The following is a 24,387-nucleotide window of genomic DNA, read 5'->3' as shown; positions in this document are numbered from 1 at the left end:
GGGGTGGTGTTATGCAGGGCGCTGTGTATTTGTGGCAGGGTCTGGGGGGCAGGGGCGCTGGGCACAGTGGGTCCGAGGAAGCTCTGGCCATAGGGAATTGGAGGGCTCTTCCAGTGTTGGGTCGGGGTCGGGGGGGGGGGGGGTCTGTGCGTGGCAGCAAAGGGCTGGGCAGGCCACTGTGCGTCTGGCAACTGCGGGTTTGTAAACAGTGCCCTCACACTGGGCACTACGCTATGCCCCAGGCCAGCCGCTCACGCCAGGGACCAACCCCCTGCACCATGCGCCATTGCCCCCAGGGGGGCCCACAAAAGGTTAATCTGGCTCTGGTGGGGATGAGGTGCAGGCTCTGGGAGGGAGTTTGGGGACTGGGGGGGGAGGGGGAAGGGAGTGCAGGCCCTGGGCCGCAGGGAGGGGCCGGCAGACACTGCAGCGAGCAGGCAGAGGCCTCTCAGCTCCACTGCGCTGCTGAGGCCTCTGAGGGGGGAGCGCCCAGGGGCGGCAGGTGGGGCCAAGGGAGAGACCCGGCCCCAAAACTGCTGGGAGCCCCGCAGGCCACATTGGAGAGGCTCGCGGGCCGCAGATGGCCATGGGCCGGGAGTTTGAGACCCTGTTGTAGATAGACTGTATCTGGGGGAGTTTGAATAAAGAAGAGGTGGGCGATCCAGGCAAAAGCCCTGCAGTGATTCAACTGCGGCTGCTTTTAAATACGCTGTGTCTCTACCCAAGTTCTCAAATACAAATGTGTCCAAAAATAAAAAAAACCTCAGAGTATCTCTTTGCACTCTTAGGGCTGGATCACACTCCCCAGGCCCTGAGTTCCTTTGCTTCAGAGCGGCGCCCTGTGGGAGGAGTTCGTCCACGAGTGCTGTAGCTCATCAGACGCCACATTGCCCTTATATAACATGTTTTAGTTTCATCTTCATGGGTGGACCCAGAACCACCATGGGCTGCAAAGACATGCCTTTCGCCTCACCAGGAGGCACCTACAGTCCAATGCAGAAATCCTTGCTCATGTTTTTCGTAAGCGATTTCCATTCACTGTTAGAGTGGGGTGAATTTTTTTCTCGCAAATAGTTTATTCACCAAAAAACGCAGTTTCAGGTTGACTGAAACTATTTGCAAATTTGGATCGAACTCGGTGAATAGTTTTGACTGGAAAAAAAGGAAAATATAATCAGAAAATGCTGAAGTGAAACATTTTGATTTTTTGTTTCAAAATGATGATTTGTTTAAAAATTTAGCTAATTTCCCCCCAAAGTGTAAAAAGCTCCCAAAATGAAATGAAATCTTCTATTTTGAGTTGAACTAAATGTTTTGTTTGACCCAAAACAAAAAAAAATTATTTTAGGGTAAGGAAATATTGAAAAATTGTCATTTTGGGTTGACCCAAAACAAAACATTTTTCTGTGTTTTTTTCAGTTTGGCCACTGAACTGAAAAAAATCAGTTATTCAACCAGCTCTATTCTCATATTTTTCTGAAACAGTTAAATAATACTTAGGATAGATTTACACTTGGATTACTTTGTAAATGAAGGATATTATTCATGTATTGCTACTGTGACAGATGAAAGGGATGTGGTGTGATGAAGAGGGGGGGGTTTCTTGGGTTTTCTGTGTTTTCCAGTGGGTTGCATGTAGAGGGAGGGGGACTCAGTGTCCCCAGGTGTTACAGGTTTAACGAGGTGAGGGGCGAGGGAGTTTGTTGTTACAGAGGACCGGAGAGGGAACTTGGGACCCCGGCCGATGGCCTGGAGGATGCAGACCCCAGCGATCGGTGACCTGGGGACCCGGACATCCAGCTCAGGAGTCACAGCCGGTTCTGGCCAGTGGGAGGACAATGGGCTGCGAAGAGAGGACCCCGGTGACCTGACCAGCTGGTTCCAGCCAGAGGGGCCAGAGGGGCCAGAGGAGAGGAGACCCAGGCCTTCCTGTTTACGACCCTGTTTCCCTGGAGAGAAGACAATGGACAGAGGCGGGGCTTGGGGCCGGGGATATCGGAGGCCCGGCTGGGAAGCAGGGGGGCTTGGAGCTGGAGAGGGGGAGCAGGCAGATCCCACCTGGATGCAGGGGGACTGGGATGTGCTGGGCTGAGGGAGGCCAGGCCTGAGGCCCTGAGAGATTCCTGTGCTGGGTTCAAATCTCAATAACCCCTCCTGTTTTACGTTGGCTGAGAGTTGCTCCGGTCTAGAGAATAGGGGGCATCAACCCCTTTGGGGGTGAGGAGGCCCGGGGGGTCCAGAGCGCGTGGACTCCCTGAGGGGGCCCACGGTGAGAGACAGACGTGCTAATGCTCAGAGAGGTGCGGCTCCAGGAGGTGGAGGGGCCTGACCCCAAGAGAGAGTGGACCCCCGAGAAGGGCTGTTGCACTGGAAGGGACACCCCTCCACGGACCGCACAGGGCCATGAGCGGGCACGTTCTGTGAGTTCGTGACAATGTGTATATGCTCAAGTGTAATCTGTTCTTTGCTTTATGGACTCAAAATCCCATATGGAATGCCAATAGGTGGGGAGGCGCACATATTTAGGGAACATAAGAATGGCCATACCGGGTCAGACTGAAGGTCCATCTAGCCCAGTATCCTGTCCTCCGACAGTGGCCAATGCCAGGTGCCCCAATGGGAATGAACAGAACAGATAATCATCAAGTGATCCATCCCCTGTCACCTGTTCCCATCTTCTGGCAAACAGTGACTAGGGACCCCATCCCTGCCCATCCTGGCAAATAGCCATTGATACTAGCACCCCTTAGCAATGCAGTTATTAAATGGGGTACTAATAAAGAGGATAGGAAAGAAGCTGATAAAGTACAGGTAGAAGCTTGCCGGGCCACTCAAAAAAGCAGCAGCAGCAGCAGCAGCAGCAGCAGCACAACTCCCAAGCTCAGCTGAGCTGCCCAGCTGGTGCCGATGGCTGGCCATGCTGCAGCTGGGGGGAAGCAGGGGAGGGGCCCGGGAGCCTCAGCCTCCACAGCTGGGAATCCTGGGAGCAACAGGATGATTCGGCCTGCGGGCTGGAGTTCTTTGCCCACCCCCTGGCCCTTTAACAACCGGTTCTCCACAGAGGTCTAATTTTAGCAACCGGTTCTTGAGAACCTGTGGGAACCGGCTCCAGCTCACCACTGCTCTCATGGGATAAGAGAGAAGGTCCTCTCTTGGATCAGTAACTGATTAAAAGCTAGGAAACAAAAGGTAGGAATAAATTATCAGTTTTCACAATGGAAAGAGAAAGCAATAATGGGGTTCTCCAAGGATCTATCCTGGGACCTGTGCTATAAATGATCCGGAAAAGGAGATGAAAAGTGAAGTGGCCAAGTTTGCAGATGATAGAGAATTACTCATGATAGTTAAGTCCAAAACAGACTGTGAAGAGTTACAAAGGAGTCTCACAAAACTGAGGCACTGGGTGACAGAATGGCAGATGAAATTCAGTGTTGATAAATTCAAAGTAATGCACATTGGGAAACATAATCTCAACTGTACATACAAAATGATGGGGTGTAAATTAGTTGTTACCACTCAAGAAAGATCTTGGAGTCAGTAGCTAGTTCTCTGTAAACCGTTGCTCAATGTGCAGCGGCAGTCCAAAAAGCGACTATAGGAAAGGGATAAATACCGTATTGTCCTGAGTATAGGCCGCACTTTTTTCGGGTGCGGCCTATAATCAGGAACTTGAAAAAAAAAACAATAAAAATACTTCAAATCCCAGCCGTGGCTGGGAATCAGAGCGCTCTGGGCTGCCCGCCACGGCGGGGAGCCCAGAGCGCTTTCACTCCCAGCCGCGGCGGGGAATCAGAGCGCTCTGGGCTGCTCGTCGCGGCGGGGAGCCCAGAGCGCTTTCAATCCCAGCCGTGGCTGGGAATCAGAGCGCTCTGGGCTGCCCTAGCAGTGTCCCCGCCTCACCTGGCCCCGGCCCCGCGTACTCGCCTCCACCGGCCCTGGCCTCGCGCCGCCCGGCTCCAGCCCCGGGCGCGTCCCCGCCCCGCTCCGGCCCCAGGCCCACGTACCTGCCTCCGCCGGCCACGTCCCCGCCTCCCCTGCCGCCCGGCTCCACCCCGGCTGCGTCCCCGCCTCCCCCGCCGCCCGGCTCCAGCCCCGTGTACCCGCCTCCGCGGGCCCCGGCCTCAGGGCCGCGGGGGGGGGGGGGGGAGCAAAGGGGGCAATTTGCCCCCGGGGCCCAGCAGGGGCCCCCACGAGAGTTTTTTGGGGCCCCCGGAGCGGTGTCCTTCACTCGTTCCGGGGGGCCCGGAAAACTCTTGCGGGGCCGGGCGCAGGAGCTTCTTCTGCTCCTGGTCTTCACCTGCGGGGGGGGGGTCCGCCCGCGCGGGGGCGGACGGACCCCCCACTGGCGAGTTACCGCCCAAGCAGGACCCGCTGCCGAAGTTCAGCCCAGTCTTCGGCGGTAATTTGGCGGCGGGGGGCCCTTCCATTCCAGGACCCGCCACCGAATTGCCCAGAAGACCCGCGGCGGGGCCTCTCGCCGCCGAATTACCGCTGAAGACCGGGCTGCACTTCAGTGGCGGGTCCCGCTTCGGCGGTAATTTGGCGGCGGGGGCGCCCCGCGGCAGGTCTTCGGGACACTTCGGCGGCAGGTCCCAGATTGGAAGGGCCCCCCCCCGCCGAAGATCCCGGGCCCCCGGAATTCTCTGGGCGGCCCTGCCTGGCCTCGCGCCACCCGGCGCCGGCCCTGGCCGCGCGTCCCCCACCGCCCGGCGCCGCATCGCCCGTCCCCCGCCGCCCGGCTCCGGCCCCGGCCCCGCATCCCTTCCCGGCTGCCCTACTCTGGCCGGCCAGCTACCTGGCTCTGGGCGTCCGGCTCCCGCCACATATTTTAAGTTAAAAATTTAATTTTTTTAAAATAGCACCAAACTTTAAGGGTGCGGATTATAATCAGGAGCGGCCTATACTCGGAACAATACGGTAATAAAACAGAAAATATCATACAGCTACTATATAAATCCATGGTACACCCACACTTTGAATACTATGTGCAGTTCTGGTTGCCCCATCTAAAAAAAAATACATTAGAAGCTGAAAAGGTGTAGCGAAATGCAACAAAAATGATTAGGGGTATGGAACAGCTTCCACACGTGGCGGTATTAAAAAGACAGAGACTGTTCATCTTAGAAAAGAAACAACTAAGATGATAGAGGGTCTATACAATCATGAATGGCTTGGAGAAAGTGAATAAGGAAGTGTTGTTTACTACTTCACATAACAGAAGAACTAGGGGGACACCCACTTCACACAGCGCACAGTCAGTCAATGGAACTCATTGCCAGGGGATGCTGTGAAGGCCAAAATTATAACTGGGTTCAAAAAAGAATTAGATAAGTTCATGGAAGATAGGCCCATCAATGGCTATTAGCCAAGATGGTCAGGGATATAACCCGACACTCCAGATATCCCTAAACCTTCAACTACCAGAAGCTGGACTAGACAACAGGGAATGGATCACTTCCAATTTCCGTGTTCTGTTCATTCTCTTGAAAGCTCCTGGCAGTATCAGAAGACAGGATACTAGGCTAGATAGACCACTGATCTGATCCAGTATGGGCATTATTTGTGGCTGACGCTACAGTGGGGGGAGAGGTAGATACACTGGAGGGTAGGGATAGGGATGGGTCCAGAGTGACCTAGACAAATTGGAGGATTGGGCCAAAAGAAATCTAATGAGGTTCAAGAAGGACAAGTGCAGAGTCCTGCACTTAGGATGGAAGAATCCCATGCACTGCTACAAACTAGGGACCTACTGACTAAGCAGCAGTTCTGCAGAAAATGACCTGGGGATTACAATGGACAAGATGCTGGATATGAGTCAGCAGTGTGTCCTTGTTGCCAAGAAGGCTAACGGCATTTTGGGCTGCATTAGTAGGAGCATTGCCAGCAGATCGAGAGAAGTGATTATTCCTCTCTATTCGGCATTGGTGAGGCCTCATCTGCAGTATGGTGTCCAGTTTTGGTCCCCTTGGAGAGAGTCCAGCGGAGGGCAACACAAATGGGGCACATGACTTACAAGGAGAGGCTGAGGGAACTGGGGCTTATTTAGTCTGCAGACGAGAACAGTGCGGGAGGGGGGTTTGATAGCAGCTTTCAACTACCTGAAGGGGAGGGGGTCCAAGGAGGATGGAGCTAGGCCGTTCACCTCCCCCTCCTTTTTTTTTGGCGAAGGGGTGAGAAAGTTGCGCTGTGGTGTGTAAAGGTGTAGAGATACTGCTGTGTATTGTGGAGGGGTTAAAATACTGTAAATAAACGGTACAAGCAAGGGCTCTGTGTGGCCTGTGTGGTAGAAGAGGTGGGGGTGCAGCACGCTGCCCCATCACAGTCTCTGCCATCCTGGATTGAGTTCTCTAACTAGTGGGCTATTGGGCATAAGGGGGGCTGGCACTGCTACCAACACCTCGGTTTTTTGGCTTGGGCACCTGGCTCCAGCGGAGGATTTGCAGCCGTGAATCCCAAGCAGAGGAAGGTGCCTCCTTCTAGCCCCGAGTTCCCTAAGAGGATGGGGCTTAGGCCACTTCCCTTCTCCTCACTCTATTCTGTTGGGTAGGTTGGGCAGCCCCCCTGCTCAGCATACTGCTTTTGTGGAGCCCATTCTTGGGCACTGCGATGCTCCCTGTGTCCTGGGCAGAGAGCCTAAGGGTTTGGCTACACTTGCAGCTGTGCAGCGCTGGGAGTTAAAGCTGTCTTCGTACAGCTGAGTAGGGAAAGCGCTGCTGCGTGGCCACACTGACAGCTACCAGCGCACTGTCGTGGCCACATTTGCAGCGGTGTTGGGAGTGGTGCATTATGGGCAGCTGTCCCAGCATTCAAGTGGCTGCAATGTGCTTTTCAAAAGAGGGGGGTGGGGTGGAGTGTGACAGGGAGCGAGGGGGGGGGGAGAGAGAGTGGATTTTTGGAGCCGATCCTCTGTCAGCTCCCTGCCTTGCAAATTCCGACCCCCTCCCCCACCCCTCTCTCACTCACTGAAAGCAAACAGCAGCTGATAAGCAGCCTCCCCAAAACGGACCCCCGCTCCCTCCCTCCCACGTGCCGTGCCGTTTCTCTCCTCAAGCCCCCTCCCTCCCCCTCTCTTCAAGCAAACACTAGCTGTGGGTGTTCCAAAGGGAGCCCCCTCCCTGCCTCTGCTCATTCACAGCAAACAGTAGCTGTGTTTGTTTTTTTGATAAGCAGCTTTGGGAGCCCCAAGTTCACAACAAAACAAAGAGTGTAATCTTTACTTAAAAGGATTATGGGAAGGTTCCGGAGGTCAGTTACAGCGTAGTAAGATTATTCCCTGTTTACACTGGCACCCCAGCGCTGCAGCAGCGGCACTATACTCTTTATTCCTCTTGTGGAGGTGGAGTACAAGCAGTGCTGTAGCCAGGGAGATACAGCGCTGTGTGTGCCTTGCCAGTGTGGACGGGAAGTGAGTTACAGTGCTATGAAGCCACTAACAGTGCTGTAACTCTCAAGTGTAGCCAAGGCCTAAGTCAAGGCTGAAAATTCCACTGAGCGGTAGGGCAGCTGTCGTTAGATACTGCAATGCTGATGCTCAGTCACCTTCTGGCTCTAGTGTTGAGTGCACCATGCAGTGCCCTTTAAATATTGCCGCCTTTATGGGCTGTATTCATGCTCATTGTTTGGAAGCTGAATGCAGGATGTTCAGTGTTTCTCCTTGGCATCAGTTCTTAAACCTCCCCTCCCCACAAAAAAACAACCTGCTGCTTTTCTCTCGCCTCTAGTGACTCTGACATCACTGCATCAGTTAGACCAACTCCAGCAAGGACAAGTGTGATATTGCTTTAAATACAAGGGCCTAGGATGCTAGGACTCTAGCTACTTGCACTGTAACTCTGCTCCTGCGTGAATGTCTAGCCTTTGCTACTCTCCATGGTGATGTGACGCATCCCAGCACTGGGACGAGCAATTCCACAGCTCTTTGAAGGGATGGTATTCAGAGCACTGGGGGAATAAATATTTAGCACTCATGACAGCAGCCAGATTGGGTCCTCTTTGAGCTAGGAAAGGAATGCATGTCAGCCAGTTAGGGAATAGCAGAGATTCCACTCCCGCCTGTCAGGGAGAAAAGCTTACATTGCACTCAGGCCTCTTGGTCTGACACTGCACTAGTTCTTCCCTCTCACTTTCCTTGCCATACTCCCAAACCTTCCCCACCCAGTTGCTGTGGGCCAGCACAGCTAATGTTTAGAAATCTCTATGAAAACTGTGAGCAACATGATCTCACCTCATTCAGCACCTTTGCCCCTAGCTGCCTCAATTTCCCTGCGCTCAGGCTTTCAAATCATGTCCCAGAAGCTTGGGCAAGCCAAATATCCCTTCCAGGAGATGGTATTAAAACACCCCAGGTCAGCTAAACAAAACAGACACTCGCAACGTCATGCTGGGCCTTCCCTGGATTGCTAGGGGGGCCTTACCAGGGCCTTGCACTGAGCAAATCAGGGCGATAGAAGAGAGACTTCCCCTCCCCCTTAATGAACAAGGGCAAGTGTCCAAGCCCCTCTTTGCTGTCGGCTTTTCCGTACCCCCTTTCCCAGAGCCAGCTTGTTCTCCCTGAATGCTTCCCTCCAATGCTCCCTTTCCTGGCCGGGCACTTTTACCAGCCCCTCTCTCTGGGAAGCCTGGAGAGCCCCTTCCCCAGGCCGCCCTGACGCTGGCCTGCCTGTACATTCCCCTGTATCTTTGTATCAGGACAGCCCCAGCTCTTTCCTTCAGCCCCCACAGCTCTCTGCGCAGGGGAGTGCTGCCAGCCCTGCTCCACAGAGGCCTCCTAGGGCCTTCCTGGGCTCTTGAGCCCGCCTCTTATGGGAAGCTTTGCCTGGGGCTACCAGCGCGTGATGCCTGGTCACCTGCCCCAAGTCCAACCCCATCCCGTGCCTGGCAGGCGGGCTGTGCCTTTTCCCCCCCCCCCCCCCCCGAAGGACCAGGCCACCCTATGACACGGGTTTCCGGGCTGGATTCACAAAGGGATGTGGGCACCTAACTGCCTCTTTCAATATTTAGGTGCCACTGATGTTCCCAAAAGCCCTGCTCAGCTGCCATCTCAATGCCCACAGGCACCTAGGTTCGCCTGGTAGGCAGCCTTGCGTGTGCCTAAGTCCTGACGCTGCCCCAGCAGGATGCTCCAGCCAGGCAATTCCCTGCCTCTCTCCTGTGAGGGACCCACTCTGGTAGGGGTGCGCCGATCTCACCCAGACAGGGTGAGTGGGGATGTGTTCCAGGAGTCAGGTGGGCAGGGTGTTTCCTGGGGAGAGGGACGATCCAAATTCAAATCCCTGCTCTGTCTGCTTTGGAGAAGGGACTTCAACCAGGCTCTGGCATCGTCTAGTTGAGGGCCCCAGTCACTGGGTTAGAGTCAATCCCTCACTTGCTGTCTCTGAGCCAGGTGACTAGTTATACCTGGTGGAATGACTTTAACAGGAGAGACTGAGCCATCCCCGCCCCTGAATATCCCACAGGGCCTCTCCTGAGAGCTGGGAGCCCTGGCTGCGCGTCCCTGCTCCAATCAGTCAGAGCAGGGCTTGAATCTGGGTGTCTCATGCTCAAGGGAGGGCACTGGCTGCTGGCTGTAACGGGAGGGGCCCCTTTCTGCTCTTTTCGTGAGAAAGGGCTGAGCGTGGGGCCAATGCCAGGAACAGGTTCATGGCTGAGGTGCCGGAGCAGAGACAGACCCGTCCGTCAAAAGCAATGGAAGTTAGGTGCCTGCACCCCACCTCCTTCCTCTGCAGTTCAGTCCTGGTTAGCTTAGGTGGCTCCTGCTTTGAGATTCCCTTTCTTAGCCCCTAGCTCTCCCCATGCATTCTATGGGGCGCCTGGGCCCCTAACTCAGGGCTGGGCGTTCCAGGGGCTGGAGGAGTGCCCAGGCGTTAGGCTTTCAAACGGCACAATGTTAAAGCGCACCAGGAAGCCAGGCCTGCACTTGCGACCCCCCCCAAACCTGGCTGTGACCTCCCTGGGGGGTCACAACCCCCAGGCTGAGAAACACAGCTTTAGCTTGACTAGTGACTCTCGCCAGTACAGTGGGAGCTGAGCTTTGGGGTACACTAATGATTCCCACCCCTTGGTTTGGTCTAAAGCAGTGGGTCTCAACCCAGGGTCCATGACCCCTTGGGGACCACGAGCCAGTTTCAGGGGGGTCTGCCAAACAGAGCTGGCGTTAGACTGGCTGGTGCCCAGCGGGACTGGAGCCCTGAGCCTGAGCATCTGAGCTGGACTGTGGAGTTTTTATAACATGTTGTGGGGAGTGTGGGGGTTAGAAAGAAAAAGTTTGAGAACCCCTGGTAAATCAGAGTCATCTCAGTAACCTGCATTGCCACACGTCATTTCCTGAGCTTGGAAATTGGAGGACAAATAATACACATCCAAAAGCTTTTTAAAAATACAACAGTGGGACAAAACCCCTCCGGTCATGAGACTGCCCTAGGGTCTGCCACATGCGGAAGGCCTGCAAAATGGCCAGCAACCTTTTAAAGACAGTTAGTGTGGAAGGGAAGAAAAGCCCTATGTTGTCACAGTGAATGCTTTGGATGGGCTGTGAGTGAGGTCGTGAGCATGTGCTAAGAGCACCCCAGGCTGAAGAATGTGAACATCTACTTCGGGTTGTTTGGCTTGGCATGCGGGTGGCAGGATGGTGGTCATTGCCCTGTGACTAGGTGATCTGAGGGTGGGGGCTCGTCTGGCCTTGAACTGACTTTAGTGTGACCAGAACACAAATATTTTCAGTTTTTAACAAAAAGTTATAATTTTATTAATACGTCAGAGAAATATTCCTTTTCATTTAGTGACATTTATTAGACACACTTCAGATAAAATCAAGGGTTCTTGGCATGATCTAGTAATTACGGACGTCCTCAGTTCTCCTCTGTGGTGACTTTCAATGCTCTGTGTGTTGAGTTGAGGAAGCTCAGGTTAAGGACACATCTGGTTTTCTGTTCCGGGAACCGAGAGGATGTTAATGCTGGCACTGAGTGTGCATACGGGGATCAGAAGAAAAGGACATTTTTCATACTATCATTCTGCCCTTTCGTAGTAGCTTTGCTCAGAGGTCCTTAACTGGTTCTGCTCTGTGCAGCTGACATTACATTTATATGCCATATGGAACTCTAATCCACACAGGGTACAGCTGCTCTCCTCTTAGCCACTTGTAATACGTTACAAGAACTGTATACAATTTTATATCATTATTTTTTTCTGGTTATGTACACTTTAAATAAAACACCATGTTAAATAGCAGGATGTTACTTTGGATCATAAATTCTATTGCGAGAAGGAAAAGCAAAATCAGTTGTTTTCAGTGCGTAGGGAAAAAGCGAGTCATCTTCCTTAGTCTCTAACGGATCCACTCTCTGAAGGGAGTCCTTCGGATTTTCTCCACTCTGCAAGACGCTGCTTGAACCATTTCTAGAGAACAGAGAATTGTACAAAGATGAATATTTTGAAGGAAATTAGAATGATGCACTTAACAACTTCTTTGCATTGCTATAACTTCCTATTCCATTGCAATCACACATAAGATAAAATTTTTGGAAGTGCCTATTTGATTTAGGAGCCTAAAGTCCCACCAAAAATCAACAGGAGTAAAGTCCCTAAGTCAGTTAGGTGCTTTTGACAGTGTTACCCATAGGCTTATGTTCTTGCTTTCTAAAGACTCTGTCAGTAGGATCTAGCTTTCCACTAGTCTTACATCACAACCAGATGAATCCGGAATGGGAGAAAGCATCAGAGAGAATGAGAGATGTGGCTGTCTTGGGTCTGCTTTGCTACCAGGTGTGCAGCAGTCATGTGCTCCCAGTTCATGTAGACATCAGAGTGTGGGGAAAGAAATGTGGGTCACTGGACTGAATCTTTTACATATAAAATAGGTATGAAAGCTCCCTAGGGCAGATACTATAGCCCTAATCCTGCATGGGCAAAGTATCTGCAGGCAGTTTTGTGCACGATGGGAGTTGATGTTTGCACATCTCCAAGCACACAAATAGGGCTTGGTTGGTGGTAGTGAGTACAAGTGTATGTGCATATTGAAGGCTGTGATCACAGTGCACCTTAATATGTGTGGAAATTATCTTCACTATAGGACTAAATTCTGTCTTTTTGCTGCAGATTTTGCAGGACAGATCATCTAAGTCACATTTTTAACACTGGCATTTTTGATTTTCTACTTCACAGAAGTAAGTATTGCCTAAATGGCCAGAATATGATTGGCACTGCATGAGCAGCAATGCTGGGAAACCTGGAGTAGTGAAACTCCCCTTGTCCTCCAATCCAATGGTGGGACCAACATAAGCTTTAGATGACAAGGGTGGTAATCAAAGAGGAAACTATTTCAAAGTGCACGAGGAAGAAGCAGAATGGCTCTCTGTGGATATAGGTACAGTTTGGTTAAAAATTTAGATCTCTGTGGTGCAGATAGGCTATTTTCTAGATTCTGCACCTTTAAGAGTAAAGTGAACTCCCTAGCCTGTCTGGAGGGGCGTGCCCTGTGAGTTAGCCCAAGATGGCAGCTAGTATAGAGTGAGTCACACACACTGTGCTCTCCACAGGAGACTGTATATTGTTTTTTCTTTGCCTCGTTTCCCTTAATCTAAAAGAAGTCATCCCCAGTAGATGCCTACTATACAACATTATAATGCCTCAGTTCTGCTGTATTTCCTTAGTGTTCACCTTTGCCACCTTTTAACACTTACATAATAAAATGTGTCTTGTCATCAATTCCATGTGCCTTCAATAAAAAGCCAGCAGCTGAAATAAGTCATCCATAGGGACAGTCCAATGTTGCCCTTTGTCTGTGAATAAGCACAGCACTCCTATGCCTGTGATCGGCTATTTTGCAGTTAGCAGTTATGTTTGGAGCTATTGTGGTCACTAGAAACACCAGTGCAACAACACTTTTCCTAACACTTATCATCATTAACAGGGATATTGGCCCAACTTCAGCCCGGTAACTAGCGACTTAAACTTCTCCCTGTCAGTTCGATTAGCTGGACTGTTTGACATGTCCTGTCCTAAACAGGTGACCAGTTACCACTTTGCACTTCATCAGTAGTCTCTCTGGTGTCTGACTAGTGACTGCAGGGCACTGCAGATGGAAAACACTGATATTAATAGTATTAGACGCAGTACATGTGCTATATAACTAAAACCTCAGTCTTGATTTATTACATAAACAACCCTTTTTTCAAACATCCTCAGCTCTATAGGAGTATTTCAGGTTCAGGAGCAGACAAGCTTGTCTAGGAAGGTCAAATTTTAATGTGCAGTAATTTTCACGAGAGAGACGTGAGTTCTGTGCGCCCTTTGCCCTGTGTGATGTTTGATCGTTACTTTGTAAAGAAAGAAGAAGTGAAACTTCAGAGCCATAGCACATCTCTAACAAACTAACACACAGCAGGGCCTCTGCCCATTGGCTGATGTCACCGTTTAACCGGGGAAATAAGTCTCTTAAGGGGAGACTCCAGTGAGGAGCATGGATTCTCTCTTGGGGCTTGTTTTAATCAGGAGATCGGCACGAAGAGGCTCGTGTGTGACTGATTCCCACCCCGCAGCAGACCTGGAACCAGCAGCGCAGTGTGGTGTTAGACACAGAGACCTGCACTGCTCCCCATTGGAGTATTACTTTCACTCACTGATGTCAGTTGCACTCTGGGTAAACCGAAGAGGGAGAAGGGTGCTGTGAACAAAGGAATGAATATTACACCAGCGCCACTTATGCAGGCCAGGCCAGAGACTGGGCTCACTATGTTTACACCATTGTGACTCCATTGACTGCAATGGTACTTCTGAGCTATAGAGTGTGAGAGGTGAACTGGACCCTTTCCATGCCACTTCCCCGGAGCTCAGAGACAGCCTGCAGCCCGTGGTGCAGTGGTTTTCCTGGGGTGACTTTCTCTTTAGATGCAACTTTGGCACTTTTCAAAAAGAAAGCTATCAAATGGAAATGGCCCAGTGGGTGCTTTGCTATCAGGGCCGGCTCCAAGTTTTTTGCCACCCCAAGCAAAAAATTTTCCCGTGCCCCCCCCCGGCCCCACCCCAACTCCGCCCCTTCCCCGCCCCATTCCAACCCCTTCCCCAAATCCCCAGCCCCGACTCCTCCCCCGGGCGTGCCATATTTCCCCTCCTTACCCTGGGAGGGAGGGGGGAGAAGCGGAGCGGCGGCATGCTCAGGGGAGGAGGCAGAGGTGAGCTGGGGGGAAGCAGTTCTTCTGCCTCCCCAGGGTTACTTCCTGCGGCCCTCCCCGCGCCCCCCACCGCCGCAGCTCACCTCCGCTCTGCCTGCTCCCCTGAGCGCACCGCCGCCACTCCGCTTCTCCCCCCTCCCTCCCAGGCTTGCCGCACAACAGCTGAGCAGGCGGCAGTGGAGCAGAGGTGAGCTGGGGGGGAGGGTTACTTCCTGTGGCCCTCCCCATGGCCCCCGCCCCCCACCGCCGCAGCTCACCTCCGCTCAGGGCCGGCTCCCGGCTTTTTGCGCCCTAAGCCCCTTGGAAAGTGCCGCCCCAAGCACATGCTTGGAGTGTGGTGCCTAGAGCCGGCCCTGTTTGCTGTTCCACCCCCCTGGGTCTGCTCATTGTGCTTGGTGCTATCCGGGGCTCATCTGGCCCCCTTCACTGTAGAAGAGAAGTAACAATCCTAGTCTCGCTTTTCAGCCTGTAGGAGAACTAATGTAGTATGACTGGGTGTCTCTGGGTGTGGGTTTGAGTGAAACACTCCCTGGGGAAGCTAACAGCTGACGTTTGTCTCTCATTGTGTAAGTGGCTAGGTCTGCAGTCACTCTCCTCTCCGGTGGGCGTGAGTCTCACGTAGGCCTAGCTGCAGGGTGAGGATCTGTTTCCTGGCCTCATGCGCTTGCCTCCTACTGGCCAGCAGTGTCTGCGCTCCAGTAGGCTGTAGCTGTGGTGCAGAGCAGAACACCAGGACTATGTGTTCTCGGTGACCCGGGCTGCTGCGTTGTGTGTATGTGTATGGACTGGAACGGTCTCAGGGCTGGTGGCGTCAGCCCCAGATAGAATGAGCTGCATCAATTCAGCCTTGAGCTGGCCACGAAGGCATGGATCACCGTGGGCAGGTCTGTGCCCAACAGCACGGGGCACCAGCTTCTGGCCAGCCCCGGAGGGAAGGGAGTATAGTGGGGTGTCCTGGCTGTATGGGCATTCAAGAGCACAGAACAGGCCAAGAGTACCGCTTGGCCCTGGCCTGATCTAAGAAGGTGAGGGCAGGGCCCCAAGGTGGTGAGGAATAGAAAGGAGGTAGCAAGCTCTTTAGATGGGGGACTTTTTCACTGATCTGATCTGAATGTGGGAGAGCTGGTGTCTCCTCACGCAGCCTGGAGAAGAGTATGGCAGCTGTCTTGGGAAGTAGTAAGGCCCTGTTCTCCCCCTGCCCCTGTATATTCACAGGTCTTCTCCAGAGAAGAATGAAAGAAAACAAACACATTTGTAATGCTCAGGGGAGGAGGACGAGGTACTCAGCCCATGCTGAGCTTGTTAGTAGGTTACACCCAGAGTATCGGCCTGAGCTGTATGCATGCCCTTGTGTCTCTGGGTATTGGAATGAACTCAGGCTGCAGCGTGCCTGGGGGAAGCTCCTGACTCTGCTGACCGCCCTGACCAGCGTGGGCTCGGCAGTGCGCAGGAGCTGTGCTGGCTGGCGCCGAGTTAGCCTGTCTGCCCTGCTCAGCCCTGGGAGCTAGCTCTGGTCCCAAATCAGGGAAGATCGTACTGGAACCAACCACAGGCCTCTGAGCTCGGGTCAAGGCTGGAGGCTGTGGTGGGCCATGACGTTCTGCGGGAGGAAACGTCTCTCTCACCTCAGCAGGGAAGCTCCAGCCATGCCCATTGCCAACCAAAAGTGCAACTAGCCCCCTGAGCAATGCGATCCCGAGAGAGGGGATGGTTCCTGAGCCTGGCTAACCCTGTAATGGCAGCAGCCCTGCTGGGCACTGCAGCTGCTGTCCTTCCTGCTGGCCCTCTTTGCCTTGCAGCTTTCCAGCCCAAGCTACTCCCACAGGCTAATGAAATGCGGCATCGAAATGTATTCCCTTGGCTCCTTTTCAACCAGTTACTGTTTTAATGTCCCTGGTGCCCTTTCATCCTGGCGCTAGCAGCAGGCAGGACGCAAGCTTTCCAGCTGCTGCGTGTGGCTGGCTAAAGAGCAACACATCACAGGGCCTGCACTGGGGGGCAGCACTGAGCTTGTGCCATGGGGCGGCTGTGCCTAGGAATCACCATACGTCCTGCCTGCCTGCGTGCTGGGGGACTGTGTGCGCTGCACCGCCCCTAAGGAGAATGCCGCATGCTCTTCCCGGTGCACCCAGCTAGCCTGTGCTGGCCGGGGGGGTCCCTGCCTCCATCTCCTCCCTGCTCTCTGTAGGGGTGCTTGGGAGCACACGCAGGAGGGGTGGGTTGGAGGCTTTTTGTGTGTTCTCTCCCAGCAGCGCCTGCTCACTTTGGCCTTAATCCATATAATAAGATGCCAGGATTGTCTCTGCCTGTGTCACACAGAAGCCTCGAATAGCTGAGCCAGCGAGCAGCGATGGGAGCAGCTACCAGCATGGCTGAGAGCTTTTTGTTCAGCAGATCACCAGGTTCAATCAGCCCTGGGATTTGCGGCCTGGTGCTGTGCAGGCTAAGTTCTGACGTGACACCTGGGCGCCAGCACGACCTTTCAGCCATGCACTAACTTTCCAGTGATGAGCTCCAAACCGTTACATGAGCCGGGCCTTGCACCCAACACACGTGGCTCATAAGTAGGAGAGGCGGAATAAAGCAGTCAGGCCACGAGCGAGTGTGTGTCTGTGTGAGTCTGTCCAAGCAGTTCCCCAAGAAAAATCGATGGCCGGGAGTCTCTCAGCCGTGAGCGAGCTGTGTGTGCGGACAATCCCCCAAAGACTCTGTGTGCACGCACAGCGCCCCACGGACAGTCCGACCCACCTCTCAGGCCTGACCCTGCAGCTTGCAGCCAGTCTGGCAGCTCCTGCCTCCTACTGAAGGAGCTTCCAGGATTTCTTTGACCCCTTTTAGTCCACAGAGAATTCTGCTGATGCTACTGATCTGATCGAAAGGGACGGGAATGAGGACACAGAGAGTTAAAGGGGCCACAAAGCAGCCGGCTGGGGGTGAGGTGGCAAAAGGAGAGACCAGGCAGCGGGAAAGGGGCCGTTGTCAAGGTGCTGTAAATGGCCTGGCCGGCATTGTAAGAGCAGAGCCAGCCAGGGCTGCTGCTGGGAACCCAGCAATAGAGGAGCCGCGGGGAGCCCAGCCGGGAGGGGAAGCGACAGCTAGAGCCAGCCAGCGAGCGGGAAAGAAACATGCCTGAAAGGCAGAGAGAGAGCGAGATGACAAGGGGCAGGCCGGGCGGGCCGGTGGGAAGGGACGGAGCCCTGGGGTAGCAAGGGCAGGTGCTGGCGAAGTTCTGGGGAGCAAACTGAGGCTATGGGAGGGAGTAGGGGAGCACTAACAGGGATATGGGGGCGGGCTCATGGGTGTGTGGGGCTGTGGCGTGGGGCGAGGAGTGGTGGGGTGGGAGATGGACGGCATAGCTATGGGGGAGAGCGGTGAGCTTGTGGGGCTGTGCTCCGGACAGCAGGGTTATGGCAGTGTGATGCAGCTGTGGGAAGGTGTGTTGTGAGATGAGGAGTTATGGGGTGGGTTGTGAAGTGGGTCGGGGCTGTAGGGTTATGGGGCAAGGAGGGCGTTACGGGGTGGAGTGGGTCGGAGCCGTAGGTTATGGAGCGAAAAGTGGAGTTATGGGGTGGGTGGGGGCTCTAGGGTTATAGGGCAAGGAGGGACTTATGGGGTGGGTCGGGGCAGTAGAGTGATGGGGGCAAGGAGGGAATTATGGCATGGGGTGTGGAATGGGTCGGGGCTGTAGGGTTATGGGTCGAGGAGGGAGTTATGGGGTGTGGTGTGGAGTGGGTTGGGGCTGTAGGGTAACGGGGCAAGGAGAGAGTTATGGGGTGGGGTGTGGAGTGGGTTGATGCTGTAGGTTTTGTGGTGAAGAGTGGAGTTATGGGGTGTGGTATGAGTGGGTCAGGGCTGTAGGTTATGGGGTGAGGAATGGAGTTATGGAGTGGGTCGCGGGGGACAGGTTACCAGGTGAGGATTTATGGGGTGCAGTGTGGAGTGGGTTGGGGCTGTAAGGAGTGGAGTTATGGGGTGTGGTGTGGAGTGGGTTGGGGCTGTAAGTTATGAGGCGAGGAATGGAGTTATGAGTAGGTCACGGCTCTAGGGTATGGGACAAGGAGGGAGTCATGGGGTTAGGTGTGAACTGGGTCGGGGCTGTAGGGGTATGGGTCGAGGAGGGAGTTATGGGGTGGGGTGTGGAGTGGGTTGGGTCTGTAGGGTTGTGGGCTGAGGAATCTAGTTATGGGGTGGGTTTTGGGGTGGGTCTGGTCTGTAGGGTTATGGGGAGAGAAATGGAATTATGGGGTGATATATGGAGTGGGATGGGGCTGTAGATTATGGGGTGAGGAGTGGAGTTCCGGGGTGGGTTGTGGAGTGGGTCGGGGCTGTAGGGTAACGGGGCGAAGGGTGGAGTTATGAGGTGGGTTGTGGAGTGGGTCGGGGCTGTAGGATTACGGCGCGAGGGGTGGAATTATAGGGTGGGGACTGGATCGGGTCTGTAGGGTTACGGGGAGAGGAGTGGGTGTTATGGGGTGGGTTGTGGAGTGGGTCGGAGCTGTAGGGTTATGGGGTGAGTAGGGAGTTATGGGGTGGGTTTTGGACTGGATCGGGGCTGTAGGGTTATGGGGCGAAGGGTGGAATTATGGGGTGGGTTGTGGAGTGGGTTGTAGTTGTAGGGTTATGGGGTGAAGGGTGGAGTTATGGGGTGGGTTGTGGTGTGGGTCGGGGCTGTAGGATTACGGAGCGAGGGGTGAAATTATGGGGTGCGGAGTGGATCGGGGTGGTAGTGTTATGGGGCGAGAAGTGGGTGTTACGGGGTGGCTTGTGGAGTAGGTCGGGGCTGCAGGGTTATGGGGTGAGTAAGGAGTTATGGGGTGGGGTGTGGAGTGCTCTGGGCTGTATGGTTACGGTGCGAGGAGTGTAGTTATGGAGTGGGTTGTGGAGTGGGTCGGGGCTGTAGGGTTATGGGGTGAAGGGTGGAGTTACAGGGTGGGTTGTGGAGTGTATCGGGGCTGTAGGATATGGGACGAATGGTGGAGTTATGGGGTGGGTTGTGGAGTGAGTATCAGGGGATAGGGTTACGGGGCGAGGAGGGAGTCATGGGGTGGGTTGTAAAATTGGTTGGGGCTGTAGGGGTACGCCGCGAGGAGTGGAGTTATGGGGCGGGTGGTGGCGTGGGTCGGGCCTGCAGGGTTAAGGGGCGAGGAATGGAGTTATGGGGCGGGTTGTGTGGTGGATCACTGCTGTAGGGTTACGGGGCGAGGTATGAGATATGGGGTGGGTTGTGGTGTGGGTTGGTGCTGTAGGGTTACGGGGCGAGGAATGGAGTTATGGGGCGGGTTGTGTGGTGGATCACTGCTGTAGGGTTACGGGGCGAGGTATGGAGTTATGGGGTGGGTTGTGGTGTGGGTTGGTGCTGTAGGGTTACGGGGCGAGCAGTGGAGTTATGGGGCTGGTTGTGAGATGGGTCGGGGCTGTAGGGTTAAGGGGCGAGCAGTGGAGTTATGGGGCGGGTTGTGGGGTGGATCACTGCTGTAGGGTTACGGGGCGAGGTATGGAGTTATGGGGTGGGCTGTGGTGTGGGTTGGTGCTGTAGGGTTACGGGGCGAGCAGTGGAGTTATGGGGCGGGTTGTGGGGTGGATCACTGCTGTAGGGTTACGGGGCGAGGTATGGAGTTATGGGGTGGGTTGTGCTGTGGGTTGGTGCTGTAGGGTTACGGGGCGAGCAGTGGAGTTATGGGGCGGGTTGTTAGGTGGGTCGGGGCTGTAGGGTTACGGGGCAAGGACTGGAGTTATGGGGGGGTTGTGAGGTGGGTTGGTGCTGTAGGGTTCCGGGGCGAGGAATGGCGTTATGGGGTGGGTTGTGAGGTGGGTCGGAGCTGTAGGGTTACGGGGCGAGCAGTGGAGTTATGGGGTGGGTGGTGGTGTGGGTCGGTGCTGTGGGGTTACGGGGCGAGCAGTGGAGTTATGGGGCGGGTGGTGGTGTGGGTCGGTGCTGTAGGGTTACGGGGCGAGCAGTGGAGTTATGGGGCGGGTGGTGGTGTGGGTCGGGGCTGTAGGGCTACTGGGCGAGGAATGGAGTTATGGGGTGGGTTGTGGGGTGGGTCGGTGCTGTAGGGTTACGGCGCGAGGAATGGAGTTATGGGGCGTGTTGTGGGGTGGGTTGGGCTGTAGGGTTATGGGGCGAGCAGTGGAGTTATGGGCAGGTTGTGGGGTGGGTCGGGGCTGTAGGGTTATGGGGCAAGGACTGGAGTTATGGGGGGGTTGTGAGGTGGGTCGGTGCTGTAGGGTTACGGGGCGAGGAATGGAGTTATGGGGTGGGTTGTGAGGTGGGTCGGGGCTGTAGGGTTACAGGGCAAGGAGTGGAGTTATGGGGCGGGTGGTGGCGTGGGTCGGGGCTGTAGGGTTAAGGGGCGAGCAGTGGAGTTATGGGGTGGGTTGTGCAGTGGGTCGGGGCTGTAGGGTTACAGGGCGAGGTATGGAGTTATGGGGTGGCTTGTGGGGTGGGTTGGTGCTGCAGGGTTACGGGGCGAGCAGTGGAGTTATGGGGTGGGTTGTGGTGAGGTTCGGTGCTGTAGGGTTATGGGGCGAGCAGTGGAGTTATGGGGTGGGTTGTGGTGAGGGTCGGTGCTGTAGGGTTATGGGGCAAGGAATGGAGTTATGGGGGGGTTGTGGGGTGGGTCGGTGCTGCATGGTTACGGGGCGAGGAATGGAGTTATGGGGCGGGTTGTGAGGTGGATCGGGACTGTAGGGTTACGGGGCGAGGTATGGAGTTATGGGGTGGGTTGTAGAGTGAGTCAGTGCTGTAGGATTTCGGTGCGAGAAGTGGAGTTATGGGGCAGGCTGTGGGTGGGTCACTGCTGTAGGGTTACGGGGCGAGGTATGGAGTTATTGGGTGGTTTGTGGGGTGGGTCGGGTCTGTAGGGTTACGGGGCGAGGAATGGAGTTATGGGGGGGTTGTGAGGTGGGTCGGGGCTGTGGGGTTATGGGGCGAGGAATGGAGTTATGGGGCGGGTTGTGAGGTGGGTCGGGGTTGCAGGGTTACGGGGCCGGGAATGGAGTTATCGGGCGGGTTGTGAGGTGGGTCGGGGTTGTAGGGTTACCGGGTGGGGAATGGAGTTATGGGGCGGGTTGTGAGGTGGGTCGCGGTTGTAGGGTTACGGGGCGGGGAATGGAGTTATGCGGTGGGTTGTGGGGTGGGTCGGGACTGTAGGGTTACGGGGCGAGCAGTGGAGTTATGGGGCGGGTTGTTAGGTGGGTCGGGGTTGTAGGGTTACGGGCGGGGAATGGAGTTATGGGGTGGGTTGTGAGGTGGGTCGGGGCTGTAGGGGTACGGGGTCAGGAATGGAGTTATAGGATGGGTTGTGGGGTGGGTCTGGGCTGTAGGGTTACGGGGTGAGGAATGGAGTTATGGGGCGAGTTGTGAGGTGGGTCGGGGCTGTAGGGTTACAGGGCGAGGAATGGAGTTATGGGGGGGTTGTGAGGTCGTTCGGGGCTGTAGGGTTACGGGGCGAGGAATGGAGTTATGGGGCGGGTTGTGAGGTGGGTCGGGGCTGTAGGGTTACGGGGTGAGGAATGGAGTTATGGGGCGGGTTGTGAGGTGGGTCAGGGTTGTAGGGTTACGGGGCGGGGAATGGAGTTATGGGGTGTGTCGTGAGGTGGGTCGGGGCTGTAGGGTTACGGGGCGAGGAATGGAGTTATGGGGTGTGTTGTGAGGTGGGTCGGGGTTGTAGGGTTACGGGGCGAGCAGTGGAGTTATGGGCAGGTTGTGGGGTGGGTCGGGGCTGTAGGGTTACGGGGCGAAGAATGGAGTTATGGGGTGGGTTGTGAGGTGGGTCGGGGCTGTAGGGGTACGGGGCGAGGAATGGAGTTATGGGGCGGGTTGTGGGGTGGGTCGGGGCTGTAGGGTTACGGGGCGAGGAATGGAGTTATGGGGCGGGTTGTGAGGTGGGTCGGGGCTGTAGGGGTACGGGGTGAGGAATGAAGTTATAGGATGGGTTGTGGGGTGGGTCGGGGCTGTAGGGTTACGGGGTGAGCAGTGGAGTTATGGGGTGGGTGGTTGGTTGGGTTGGGGCTGTAGGGTTACGGGGTGAGGAATGGAGTTATGGGGCGAGTTGTGAGGTGGGTCGGGGCTGTAGGGTTACAGGGCGAGGAATGGAGTTATGGGGGGGTTGTGAGGTGGGTCGGGGCTGTAGGGTTACGGGGCGAGCAGTGGAGTTATGGTGCGGGTTGTGAGGTGGGTCGGGGCTGTAGGGTTACGGGGCGAGGAATGGAGTTATGGTGCGGGTTGTGAGGTGGGTCGGGGTTGTAGTGTTACGGGGCGGGGAATGGAGTTATGGGGTATGTTGTGAGGTGGGTCGGGGTTGTAGGTTTACGGGGCGGGGAATGGAGTTATGGGGTGTGTTGTGAGGTGGGTCAGGGTTGTAGGTTTACGGGGCGAGCAGTGGAGTTATGGGCAGGTTGTGGGGTGGGTCGGGGCTGTAGGGTTACGGGGCGAGGAATGGAGTTATGGGGTGTGTTGTGATGTGGGTCGGGGTTGTAGGGTTATGGGGCGAGCAGGGGACTTATGGGCAGGTTGTGGGGTGGGTCGGGGCTGTAGGGTTACGGGGCGAGGAATGGAGTTATGGGCAGGTTGTGGGGTGGGTCGGGGCTGTAGGGTTACGGGGCGAGGAATGGAGTTATGGGCAGGTTGTGGGGTGGGTCGGGGCTGTAGGGTTATGGGGTGGGGAATGGAGTTATGGGGGGGTTGTGGGGTGGGTCGGGGCTGTAGGGTTACGGGGCGAGGAATGGAGTTATGGGGTGGGTTGTGAGGTGGGTCGGGGCTGTAGGGTTACGGGGCGATGAATGGAGTTATGGGGCGGGTTGTGAGGTGGGTCTGGGCTGTAGGGTTACAGGGCGGGGAATGGAGTTATGGGGTGGGTTGTGAGGTGGGTCGGGGCTGTAGGGTTACGGGGTGAGGAATGGAGTTATGGGGCGGGTTGTGAGGTGGGTCTGGGCTGTAGGGTTACAGGGCGGGGAATGGAGTTATGGGGCAGGTTGTGAGGTGGGTCGGGGCTGTAGGGTTACAGGGCGGGGAATGGAGTTATGGGGTGGATTGTGAGGTGGGTCGGGGTTGTAGGGTTACGGGGCGAGGAATGGAGTTATGGGGCGAGTTGTGAAGTGGGTCGGGGCTGTAGGGTTACGGGGTGAGGAATGGAGTTATGGGGCGGGTTGTGAGGTGGGTCGGGGTTGTAGGGTTACGGGGTGAGGAATGGAGTTATGGGGTGGGTTGTGGGGTGGGTCGGGGCTGTAGGGTTACGGGGCGAGGAATGGAGTTATGGGGCGGATTGTGGGGTGGGTAGGGGCTGTAGGGTTACGGGGCGGGGAATGGAGTTATGGGGGGGGTGTGAGGTGGGTCGGGGCTGTAGGGTTACGGGGCGAGGAATGGAGTTATGGGGGGGTTGTGGGGTGGGTAGGGGCTGTAGGGTTACGGGGCGGGGAATGGAGTTATGGGGCGGGTTGTGGGGTGGGTCGGGGCTGTAGGATTACGGGGCGAGGAATGGAGTTATGGAGTGGGTTGTGAGGTGGGTCGGGGCTGTAGGGTTACGGGGCGAGGAATGGAGTTATGGGGCGGGTTGTGGGGTGGGTCGGGGTTGTAGGGTTACGGGGCGAGGAATGGAGTTATGGGGTGGGTTGTGAGGTGGGTCGGTGCTGTAGGGTTACGGGGCGAGGAATGGAGTTATGGGGTGGGTTGTGAGGTGGGTCGGGGCTGTAGGGTTACGGGGTGAGCAGTGGAGTTATGGGGCGGGTTGTGAGGTGGGTCGGGGCTGTAGGGTTATGGGGCGAGGAATGGAGTTATGGGGGGGTTGTGAGGTGGGTCGGGGCTGTAGGGTTATGGGGCGAGGAATGGAGTTATGGGGCGGGTTGTGAGGTGGGTCGGGGTTGTAGGGTTACGGGGCGGGGAATGGAGTTATGGGGCGGGTTGTGAGGTGGGTCGGGGTTGTAGGGTTACGGGGCGAGGAATGGAGTTATTGGGCGGGTTGTGAGGTGGGTCGGGGCTGTAGGGTTACGGTGCGAGGAATGGAGTTATGGGGGGGTTGTGGGGTGGGTCGGGGCTGTATGGTTACGGGGCGAGGAATGGAGTTATGGGGCGGGTTGTGGGGTGGGTAGGGGCTGTAGGGTTACGGTGCGAGGAATGGAGTTATGGGGTGGATTGTGAGGTGGGTCGGGGTTGTAGGGTTACGGGGCGAGGAATGGAGTTATGGGGGGGTTGTGAGGTGGGTCGGGGCTGTAGGGT

General features: G+C 55.5%; 1 protein-coding gene across 4 annotated transcripts in view; it reads right to left on the bottom strand.

Annotated features, from left to right (window-relative positions):
* Nucleotides 1-10,719: 10,719 nt before the first annotated feature.
* The window catches only part of HOPX (HOP homeobox), a 34,262-nt gene continuing 20,594 nt past the window's right edge, over nucleotides 10,720-24,387 (bottom strand). For all 4 annotated transcript variants that reach the window (XM_045018122.1, XM_045018121.1, XM_045018124.1 and 1 more), the window contains exon 3: nucleotides 10,720-11,397. In XM_045018122.1, the coding sequence (XP_044874057.1) occupies nucleotides 11,320-11,397 (78 nt within the window). In that variant the 3' untranslated portion in view covers nucleotides 10,720-11,319. The remainder of the gene's footprint in view (nucleotides 11,398-24,387) is intronic.

The sequence above is a fragment of the Mauremys mutica genome, chromosome 5 (genome assembly GCF_020497125.1).
Source record: "Mauremys mutica isolate MM-2020 ecotype Southern chromosome 5, ASM2049712v1, whole genome shotgun sequence".
NCBI lineage: Eukaryota > Metazoa > Chordata > Testudines > Geoemydidae > Mauremys > Mauremys mutica.
The sequence above is the reverse complement of the archived record's forward strand: the minus strand, read 5'-3'. Positions and strand labels throughout refer to the sequence as shown.